The following is an 11,798-nucleotide window of genomic DNA, read 5'->3' on the forward strand; positions in this document are numbered from 1 at the left end:
TCAATGGCGCTGCCCATGCTGCCACAGACACTATAATGGCACTGATACAAAGATGAGTCCTGAATCTATCTCTATGATTATTCTTCAAGTGATTCTCCCAGCTGCCATTGACGTTGCTCCAGCTTCAGCCAGCCACTGTCCACAGTCTTGAAGTTGAAACTCCCACCAAGTTGACAACATTAAAATGGCCCTCAATGACGCTGCCCATGTTGATATAACCTTTTGGCTACTAGAGTCTTCTTTCATTCTCTATGAAATAATAGGCAACGGCCTGTACAGGAAGTAGCCAAAACCTAAACGAACTCTCTTGTTTCAGCTAGCCTGGGTGCCAGTCTATTTCTACTCTCTTGTAAACTCTAAATGCCATAACTCCTTATTGAATTGGCATGCCAAGTGTGGGTTTAACAATAACAGCATTGGAGTTGACATGAGCACAAACCAATCTGGGACCAGGGTATGTTTGGTGTGAAACATTTTCATTAAACCTTTTAGATGGGTGCTGATGTAGGAGAGAATAAAGTTATTTTTTGTACTATTGGGATGCACACATAGAAAGTCTCTTCGTCTCCCAAGACCATCGAGGTTACCATCGGTAGCCTAATTCGCTCTAAACAGGAATTTAAACCGCTCAGACTTCCCGGGACTTGGTTTGGGCGTTTTAGCACAACCCCGTGACTGTTTCTCTCCCAAATTACTGGGTGGTTTCTGTTCATCCATCCACCTCCTTCTTGCCCTATACGTTGACTTTCAACAAACGAGCGAGCGTGCTGGAGTGACGCGGATAGAGCCCGCGGGCGGTGGCGTGCACTGTTGAACCCAACCTGCTGATTTAAAAGAAACAGGGACAGCAAATACTGCGCACCTACACTGGGGAGATACGACTAACTGTGGCGAGGATGGCGTCACGTAGCCTGGGGCTGCATGTAGCTCGCAAACAGGACGCTGCCAGAAGCGGAGCTGTGGAGAGGAGGAATCTACTGACTGTCTGCAGGTAAAATAATGCTCGGCTTGATTGTGTTAATTTACTAATTGGTGAGATGATAAGTGACCGCATTCTCACGCGACTGATGATTGTGTGTGGATGCTGTTGAAGACCGTAGGGTAATTGGTGGTATAGGCTATATTTCTAAATAGCGCACATAGCCGACCATCCTTTGTCTTGCTTCAGTTGCATCGCGTTTACATTACAGTATTGATGGTGTTATATCGACATGAACTATAGCCTATAACGCCGCACTAGTTCATTAGGGTTTTCCAATGGTCACGCATACACACCCGCCGCCGCCACCTATGAGCCTTAATCATTTATGGAATCACAGTTACCTTCATTAATTAATTAGGTGCCCAACTCAATACCGGTATAGTCTATAGATTTCACATGAACGAAGACAATTAAACACACAGCTATGAATTGGCACGGTACTGTGCAATGTGTGATTCTCTTAAATTATTAATCTGAAGTATCATGCTCTTCGAACAGTACAAATAATAATAGTTTGGTGGGTGCTTATATTTGTCCTATTTCACACATGTAAGTGTGTATTATACGAACGTGTGTGTGTGTGTGTTAGCTATAGTGATGTCGTTCTCTGTGGATAACATCATGCTGTTGAACGCCCTATCAAGTATAGCTCCATCAGACCCAGCCGTATGCCCCCTGTGGTTCTAGTGAAGAGAGATATTTGGTAGATGAGATATATGCTACATACTCTCACTCAATCAGTAGCCACGTTAGCCCCTTTTTGCTGCTCCCACACATGACTACTGGTGCATCACTGCTATCAGAAAGCAGGGAGTGGGCATTGTATTCGCATGTCCTGAGGGTTGCGGTTTATTTTCATGGCGAGGTGGTGTATCTCATCTCCAAGCCATGGTTGGTGACAGGTGAGGAAACCACAACCGAAGATTTCAGGCTTTGTTTTCCCTTTCTGGAGTGGCTTTTCACAACCTCATTGTCAGTTTTCTCTAGGAATGTCACTTTTCTAAAACATTTCATGTGCAGTTCTTGTTATATTATTTAGTTGGTTTGGTGAACTATGCTCACGTGGTGAGTAACCTTGCCTGATTCCCGAAGACTCATGTTAGCTCATTAAGCTAATGCCTAGGCTTTCTCAGTGAGCTAAATCGATAGCTTGGGACTAAGGTTCTATCTACATTTTGTCCAGATTGAGTTGTTGACATAGCCTTGTTCTGTTCAATGTTCTCTACCTATACAGTAGTCTAAATACCTCAATTAATTTTAAGTGCAACAGAATACAAGATAAAAATCGTTGACACCTTTCAAACCAATGAGGGGTTGGAACTTTAAAGCCAATTATCTCAGAATCATCATTTTGCAGATAGAACCTTATAGTCCCAAGCTCTCAAACTCTTAGTTGATGTATGCAGAGCACTTGGGTTCAATATACGTTAGTTTATAGTGAGCAACTGCTCTAGTGAACTCTAGAATGAGTTCAGATCCAATCAAACACTGCTGCAGAATATGAATAGATACAGTTTCATTGATCTAATATGCAGACAAGGCTGTGAAGTTCCTGTGTCCTCATCACTAAGGAATTATCATGGTCCACAGACACATACAGTCGTGAAGAAGGCGTGGCAATACGTCTCTTTTCTGGATTTTGCTCATTAGCGGGTATCGGCCTAATTCGGCTGTGCATGCATTATTTGGTGTTTTACGTTGTACACTGAGGAAATATTTGCCGATTTCTGCATGCAGAGGCTCAATTTGGTGTTTATCCCATTTTGTGAGTTATTGGCTGGTGAGCAAACCCAAGACCTCACAACCATAAAGAGCAATGGGTTCTATAACTGATACAAGTATTTTTAGACTAGATCCTAATTGGTATGTGGAATTTTGTGTTCCTTTTGATGGCATAGAATGCCCTTTGATGGCATAGAAGGCACTTCTACGTGTGGTGTGTGTGTGTGCGCACACAGTTGAAGTCAGACGTTTACATACATACACTTAGGTTGGAGTCATTAACTCGTTTTTCAACAACTCCACAAATTTCTTGATAACAAACTATAGTTTTGGCAAGTCTGTTAGAACATCTACTTTGCATGACACAAGTAATTTTTCCAACAATTTGTTTTTTACAGATGGATTATTTCACTGCATCACAATTCCAGTTGGTCAGAAGTTTATATACACTTAGTTGACTGTGCCTTTAAACAGCTTGGAAACTTCCAGAAAATGATGTCATGGCTTTAGAAGCTTCTGATAGACTCAAATTATGTCAATTAGCCTATTGGAGGTGTACCTGTGGATGTATTTCAAGACCTACCTTCAAACTCAGTGCATCTTTGCTTGACATCAAAAGAAATCAGCCAAGACCTCAGAAAAAAAATTGTAGACCTCCACAAGTCAGGTTCATCCTTGGGAGCAGTTTCCAAATGCCTGGAGGTACCACATTCATCTGTACGAACAATAGTTCACAAGTATAAACACCATGGGACCACGCAGCCGTCATACCGCTCAGGAAGGAGACGTGTTCTGTCTCCTAGAGATGAACGTACTTTGGTGCGAAAAGTGAAAATCAATCCCAGAACAACAGCAAAAGACCTTGTGAAGATACTGGAGGAAACGGGTACAAAAGTATCTATATCCACAGTAAAACGAGTCCTCTATCGATACAACCTGAAAGGCCGCTCAGCAAGGAAGAAGCCACTGCTCCAAAACTGCCATTAAAAAAATTAATAAAAATGGGGACAAAGATGGTACTTTTTGGAGAAATGTCCTCTGGTCTGATGAAACAAAAATAGAACTGTTTGGCCATAATGACCATCGTTATGTTTGGAGGGGAAAGGGGAGGCTTTCAAACCGAAGAACACCATCCCAACTGTGAAGCACTGGGTGGCAGCATCATGTTGTGGGGGTGCTTTGCTGCAGGAGGGACTGGTGCACTTCACAAAATAGATGGCATTATGAGGCAGGAAAATTCTGTGGATATATTGAAGCAACATCCTCAAGCTATCAGTCAGGAAGTTAAAGCTTGGTCACAAATGGGTCTTCCAAATGGACAATGACCCCAAGCATACTTCCAAAGTTGTGGCAAAATGGCTTAAGGACAACAAAGTCAAGGTATTGGAGTGGCCATCACAAAGCCCTGACCTCATCCTATAGAAAATCTCTGGGCAGACCTGAAAAAGCGTGTGCGAACAAGTAGGCCCACAAACCTGACTCGGATACACCAGCTCTCAGGAGGAATGGGCTGAATTTCACCCAACTTATTGTGGGAAGCTTGTGGAAGGCTACCTGACATGTTTGACCCAAGTTAAACAATTAAAAGGCAATGCTACCAAATACTAATTGAGTGTATGTAAACTTCTGACCCACTGAGAATGTGATGAAAGAAATAGAAGCTGAAATAAATAATTCTCAACTATTATTCTGACATTTCACATTCTTAAAATAGTGGTGATCCTGAGTCAGGTAATTTTTACTATGATTAAATGTCAGGAATTGTGAAAGCCAAATACATTTAAACTCTGTTAAGGTGTATGTAAACTTCCGACTTCAACGGTATATATCTGAGAGACTCTGGGTTGAGGTCTGTGATAAAGTAGTCTAGGGATGAGCTATAGGTGTACCTACTGTGGGAGTCCCCTTGATGCCTACCATTGACTATGTACATGCCATACTCAGTGTGCAACAGAGCTGCAGGAGTTGTGACCTGTTGTAGTTGTGCCTAGGGGGGCATATGGGGGAGGGAATTTTCTTTATTTAACTAGGCAAGTCAGTTGAGAAATTCTAATTTACAATGATGGCCAAACTCGGACGACGCTGGACCAAATGATGTGCCGCCCTATGGGACTCCCAATCACGGATTCGAACCAGGTACCATTTCGAACCATTTAGGTCACCAGACTAGTACATGTCCCTTTCCCTGGAAGTGATAGCTTCTACATCGCGCAGGGGCAAATCTGTTTTCATTAAAGTATGGGGATTCTAGTGGGGGAATTTGGTATGTCTCACGCTCTCTGTGTATGTAATGGAAAAAAACTGAAACTTTAATGCCTGTCCTGTTTAGATAAAGCTTTGTCTGCCCAGTCACCCCACTGCCACTTAACCTGCTACTGTGTGTCTGCAGTACAAGCCCCACAGCACAGAGATGACTGTTGCATCGCTGTCTGACCAACATGGAAATGAGGCCATTTAAGACTTACTGAGATGCATCCCTGTACTCCAGAATCAACACAGTCATTTCCTGTGTTTGCTTCATTCCATTAAATCTCCTCGGTGCTTAATAACCTCCACTGATAGTGTGCAGTAGAGAGATTGTTTCCTAAAGCCTGTAAATCACCTGTTCAGTCAGAGATGATCTCCTCTCCTAGAGTCACATTTAACAGCATGTCAGAAAAGCGCTGATCCGGTTGGAACCCAGTGCAGACTCCGTTAACTGTGTGTGTGCAGGTTTTCAGTGAAGACGTTGCTTGACCGCTCCTGTTTAGACACGATAGACGACTCCTCTCCGGAGTTCACCAACTTCGTCTCCATCCTGGAACAGATCCTCAGTCACAGACTCAAAGGTAGAGTAACACACACACACGTGCTAAAAGCCCGTCCCATCTGGACCACTGCAGGGTTGCTGGGTATAGGAGTCAATATGCCACCTATAAATGTAGCTCTCTCTCTTCCATCTCCCTCCTCCCCCTCCCTCCTCCCAGGTCAGACTACGTGGTTTGGTTATGAGACTCATCGTAGTTTCTGGGATTATGTGAAAGCAGCCTGCAGTAAAGTCTCTCCCAACTGCATCCACAGCATTGAGAGCATGGAGAATGTCCGCTCCTCCAGAGCTAAGGTGTGTGTTTGTGTCTGCACGAGAGAGAGGTTGCTGGTTACCCTGGAAAGCCTTGAGCCATGGACCTTAATGATAACATCAATATTCCCACGGATCTAAAACACACAACTGTCTCAGCCTTTTCTGCTGGATGAAATTACACACAGAACAAAAGACGGCTTTGTTCAGAAGCTTTAAACTATAAATACTGTAGTGTTGTCCAAGAGAACGCCACAGCTCCGGCACAGGCACACACACACGTACGCACCCATGCATGCACACTTGCGTGCAGGTGCACAAACTCAATCAGCTGACTGTGGCTAAGTAGGAAGGGCAGCATGTATTTGTATGATAATGATGTCTGTTTTAAAGAGCTACTATGCAGGTCTGATGTATAATGGAAACTTAAGGACTGTGTGTGTCCACAGGGTCGGGCGTGGATCAGGCTGGTGCTGATGGAGAAGAGGCTGTCTGAGTACATCTCCTCCGCCCTGAGGGACTTCAAAACCACCAGGTCTTTCTCTCTGGCACACACACACACAATGGCAACACAAACCACCAGACTGAGTTGAGTGTTGGTTTTAGGTGTTCTGAGGATGGAGCTAGTGTGTGTTTTCTATGTTGTGTAGGAAATGGTATGAGGATGGGGCCATCATGCTAGGTGAGGAGGCGGGGCTGCTAGCAGATACACTCATTGGTCTCAACACCATTGACTTCAGGTACTCGTATATTATTTATAGTGTTGCTGAGTCAGAGCTCAGGTTATACAGTAAAGGTCTAAATTAAAGTGTTTTCCTCTGGTGGTTAGCTTCTGTCTGAAAGGGGAGGGGCTGAATGGAAGCTGCCCAGCGGTGATTGACTATACGCCTTATCTGAAGTCGATTCAGAGGTATGTGGGATTCAATCTTTTAGTCCTTTACCTGCTATTATGTACCCTTCCCCCTGTATGTGCCCTATAAATTGAACTCCTACCCCCTCTGTAGTACCCTCTGAAGTGTGCCCTTTCCCCCTGTGTAGAGAGAACAGCATCAGCAGTGATGAGGAGTTGAGGACCCTGGGGAGCAGCGGCAGCGAGAACACCACCCCTGAAAAGATGGCCGCCAGCACTGCGGAGGCCATCTTAACCGAGCAGAGCAGCTGGGTCTGCAGGTGTAAACGACTCGAGCAGAAATACCGCATGGCACTGGAACAGAAGGTAACGTCTCAGTGTGTGTATTGTGTGTGTGCTGTAGAACACTGTATTGCACTATAGAATGCAGGTGTATTTGTGCATGAGACACTGAGACTGTAAGGAATAATTGGAAAGTTAGAAATCAAAATGTCAGGCTAAAGTCAGTGCTCTCTTGAAGAAATGTACTCTCTTGAGGAAATGGAAACGCACACAGCTTGATATCATTCATTCCATCCTCACCAGAGTACAAAATAGTTCCTCCTTTACCAAAACAAAAATCTTCCCTTCATCTGTTTTGCTACTGCAAAAAATATAATAATGCAACAACGTGTGTGTGTGTGTCAGTGTTATCTGGAAGAGATGGTTCGTCTGAGAGAGGCCCAGCTGTCTCAAGTGATTCCTCAGAACAAAGCTCTTCAGCAGAGACTAACAGACACACACCTCTCACACACACTGGAGAAGGAACAACTGGAATACATCGTACTGGAGCTTCAGGACCAACTGTGAGTTTTTGTATCTGTGAGTGGGTGGAATGACCAGCTGTGAGTGACATTTTAACCACAGTGAGCGGGCCAGGGAATTGCAGGAGTAGTGCACACAGCTATGTCTTACTATACTTGTGAGGACTTCTTGGGACCAACAACCTTAACCACTAATTCTAACCCTAATTCTAACCTTAACCCTAAGACTAAAATAGTTATTTTCACAAGTGAGGACCTGCAAAATGTCCCCACTTTTCTGAGGACTTATACTTACAGGTATAGTAAGGTTGTTATTATTAGTTTTAAGCTTGTTATTTGAAGTTCAGTCAGTTTTCTGATCCACTTGTCCTTTTTAACTTATTTTTTTCTTCATAAAATAAACTATTTTTTGTTTTAGTGTTAGGGATAGAGTAGCCTATGCCACTATGGGCCAGTAATACATAAGGTGATGGGTCAGGTCATAGGTTAACCTCTATGTGATTGGTGTGTCCCCCCTCATCAATATGACGTAGATACACCATGTACACAGTAGTAGTGCATCAATTTCCACAACTATGAGCGTGAGGCTTAACTTCTCCTCTGTTTTGGTCCTGTAGCTACCATGATGCATCGTGCAAATCTCAATGGCCGTGTTAGAGCGTATCACTTTTGTCAAGCCTTTCAAAGTGTTGCATTGTGGGAGAAAAAATGGTCTGACTTGCATGTCAACTGCTTGAAGATTACAAAAATGAGATCAAGTTTCTGCTCTACACCAACTTAATTCTGCAGCCACTGCCTTTATTGTGGGAAGCTCTATTGCCAACCAATCATCAGGGTGGTTTTGTTTGACCCACGTGAACGTGACCAAAGACATGACTGAAACAGGAACCAATTTGCTGCCCTTTATGTATACAGTGGGTATAATATAAATGTGCTATTTGAGCATTTCTCACTAATTGATTGTACACTATACTATGATTTCAGTTTGAGTGTGATTTGGGGAATAGATGTTTATTTAGACATTATAAAGAAAACATTTTCTAAACGATGGCAACACTGCCATGTTGATCTGAGCCTTGCTGTTGGAAAACCACATGACTTTGGGCTGTCGCAGATGCATCTCCCCTGACTTCACTCCTCGACTTTTGCCTGCAGTCGGATGCTTTCGGCCTTACCACTCAAACGCCCCCAATATCTGTGGTGCTGCTCATGGCGCCGTCATCTTGCTGAATCTACCTTTAAATATTAATGTGGCCTGCCAGATTCAGAAGCTTGATAATTATATTTTATTTGAGTTCATTTTGGAGTCAAAGATAATAGTTTGAGTATAGTTTTAGTTTTTCAAAACAGATTTGTTTATTTTATTTCAGTTTACAGTTTTTTTTCATAATTAGTTTGTTTACTGTAATAACCTTGGTGTGATGACTTGGCCTGGGTGAATCATCAGAGGAGATGGTGTGATGACATGACCTGGGTGAATCATCAGAGGAGATGGTTGGGTGGAGGCTAGTTTCACTGAGAGTCTCTAAATTAATGGTGTGATTAATTTGATCTCTTCCTTTCCACCCTCTGATCAATATTTTAATTTGGGTTGTGAGGATTTCCTTAGCTTTCCAAATGCTGGGGTTGAAACTGCAATCAGTCAGAGGTATGGATTTACAGACACAACATAGAGACTGGGGTATGTAGCATATTTTGGGACAGAATCTTCCAGGAACACTGAGTAGCTAGGGTCTTGACAGTAGAGGTTTGTCTTCGTGTATATTTCATCCTGCTCAAGGACAGTGCTGAAGAACCATGACTTGAGGTCCAGCCAAGAACTGACCGCACATCTGACCAATCAGTGGCCTTCACCCGGTGCCATGGATACCAATGCTGTTGCCTTGGATACCATGCTGTACAGGAATAGGGTGGGGCAGTGGGAGGAGTATGTAAACGGGGATAAATTCTTATTCCACAACGTCCTCACTTACACGCCATAGTATGGTTTTATACGGCCCACCCAAATGTGGTGACAGCTTTATATACATGTATGTATGTGTGTATGTATGTGAGAAGTTCTGTGAAAAAAAAAAAAAGAATTTTAACATTCCAAATGGTTATTTCAATGTAGCCATCACACTACTTAGATGCATCCAGAGAGTCCACTCTAATGTCTCTGTGTTCTACAGGAAGAATTTCCAGAGTCTAGAGCAGCTGTCCCAGACCTCTCTGGAGCCCTCACACACACTCAACCTGGACACTAGACCAGCCAGCTCACACTGGCACCACCATGGTGTGTGTGTGCATTTCTGTGCTCTCCCCCACTACCAATAAATAATAGTAATTTTCTGCATGTGTTAACCCCCTCTTCTGCTCCCCAGGGAAGGAGGACACCCCCTCTCTGATAGGTCTGTGTGGGTCTCTGCAGTCAGTAGCCAGCAATAAGTCACTGGCCAGCCTGAAGTCCAGTGAGTGTCTAGCCAGCCCCACCACAGAGGTGACCAGTCCTGACCTCACCCATGTCCTAGAACCAGAGACCAAGAGACCCAGCACATGGTTTGGAGAAAGAGAGCCAGATTTGGACCCTGGAATTGGAACGCAGCCTCTTTGAATTGAAGAAAGAACTCATGGCTCAACGCATGGGAGCCGCAGTCAATCATTTGGAATTTACAACCCGGACTGACCCTGGAACCAGCGCTCCAGTAGTCAGTCCTTCAATGTAAGTGCAGAGCCGTTGGAAAAACCAGGACTGTATTGACCAGGAGCGACCTCATGTTTATTTATTTGTTTGTTGTATATCTGCACTGATGGGAAAATAACTGCATAGTTGAAAGCCAGTTCCGGGTAGGTATGCTGTAGGTATACTGTTATAACCTATCTTATGTGTTCAGATCACTGCAGACCAAGGAGAACGTCACTTGACACTATTGGGATGCAGACCTTTTGTGTCACTTAAAGGACTCCTCATGATGTAAACATGCTCCGCATCCCAGAGATTGACAACTTGAGGAATTGCTTTCTTTAGGATTTATTTGGGGATGGGTAAGGAGTGTTAGGGTTTGTTGTTTCCCAACAGTGTTAAAGCCTGTAGACTAGTGGTTCTGTTCATGCCTCATCAACTTGCAGGTGTTGTTGTCCTGTTACCCTGGCAACTTAAGTGAGCTCTACTATAGATGGCCATGGTGGGTCTGTCTCAGCGGCCAAAAAATACACCTCAAAGAACGGACATATTTAGGTATTGTATTCCTGCCAGAGGACTGGACTATCCTCATTATTTAAGTCTTTGGTGTAATCATGCTTCCATGTTGGAAGGGCCTTAAAATATCTAGAGGAGAACAGTGTTGCTTTTATGTCTTCTGTTTCTACAGTCAATCCTCTGTGGTACCTGACTTGTAGCCATAATCATATTATTGAATGTATCTTATAAACTATCAAAATAAAGTCGCACACTCCATATATAAACTCCCAGTAATTTATTGGAAGAAGGCACAGTGAAGCCGAAACATTGGTAAATACCCAATAAATTACTGGAGGTTTAAATATGGAGTGTGCGACTTTATTTTGATAGTTTATTTGCCATTAGTCAGCACCTCCACACAAACACACTTCTGGGTGTGCACCAGTGAATGCTTTTTTTTTTTTTTTTTAATTCGTTTTTTTAATTGAATGTATCATCCACAATCCGTTTTGGATTTAACCACAGTGTTATCTTTATGCGTCAAAGGGTTTGTGTTCTCAGGAAATGTTTCCTGTCCAACAGGGTTAGGTTGAACCGTTTGGTTAGGTTGAACATGATAGTCTGTATTGGGGTTGCATGTTCTGTCTGACTGCGTTGATTTATTTTGATCAGAGGCATGTGGGGAAAGTGTTCAGGGTGTGTTCTGTGTCTGTCACTCTCTCACACACACAAACACAGTTAATTGTATTGCGATATTGCACATTGATTTTATTACTTTGATTTATTTTCTCCTGCTATTTTGAATAAACTACTGTACTAAACATATTTAGTTTTGTTTGAATTATATTCTGTACCAATGTGTATGTTTAGTACAGTATGTTCGTTCCCCATGTATACACATAGATCTTCATGTTTTACCCCTACCATACCCCTGGCGTTAGAGCGGGATGTAACGTTTAACCCAGCAGGCCCCGGTCCAAAATAAAGTCCCTGACAGTAACATTAAACTGGTGTTTAATGACCTGTTCTGTCACCACAGGACTCAAATTAAGCACAGTAAATCACAACTTACTCCAGCAGCTACTGAGGAGGAGGAAGCTCCAGCAACACAGATACTTAAATCCCTGCTCACTGAGCAAGACTGATATAAACAGCTGAGAAAACTAGACTAATATTTTATTTTTAGAAAATGGCTTATAGATCTCCCCCCACTCTCTCTCCTT

At 43.1% G+C, this 11,798-nt stretch overlaps 1 protein-coding gene across 2 annotated transcripts; it reads left to right on the forward strand.

The window, feature by feature from the left end:
• The first annotated feature begins 711 nt into the window (after positions 1 to 711).
• On the forward strand, positions 712 to 11,582 carry LOC110535849 (RUN domain containing 3b). 2 transcript variants are annotated; one of them, XM_021621177.3, is made up of 10 exons: positions 712 to 991; positions 5,417 to 5,532; positions 5,671 to 5,804; positions 6,212 to 6,297; positions 6,413 to 6,502; positions 6,592 to 6,672; positions 6,801 to 6,978; positions 7,300 to 7,457; positions 9,587 to 9,690; positions 9,779 to 11,582. In XM_021621177.3, exons 1-10 carry the CDS (start codon positions 897 to 899, stop codon positions 10,006 to 10,008), a joined length of 1,272 nt encoding a protein of 423 aa, XP_021476852.2. In that variant the 5' UTR covers positions 712 to 896; the 3' UTR covers positions 10,009 to 11,582. The 2 variants fall into 2 exon arrangements, with proteins under 2 accessions (XP_021476852.2, XP_090045980.1); XM_090189854.1 differs by lacking the exon at positions 9,587 to 9,690 and having other exon boundaries at positions 731 to 991.
• The last annotated feature ends 216 nt before the right edge of the window (positions 11,583 to 11,798 follow it).

Source organism: Oncorhynchus mykiss, chromosome 2 (genome assembly GCF_057628025.1).
Source record: "Oncorhynchus mykiss isolate SJ-2025 chromosome 2, ASM5762802v1, whole genome shotgun sequence".
Lineage (NCBI taxonomy): Eukaryota > Metazoa > Chordata > Actinopteri > Salmoniformes > Salmonidae > Oncorhynchus > Oncorhynchus mykiss.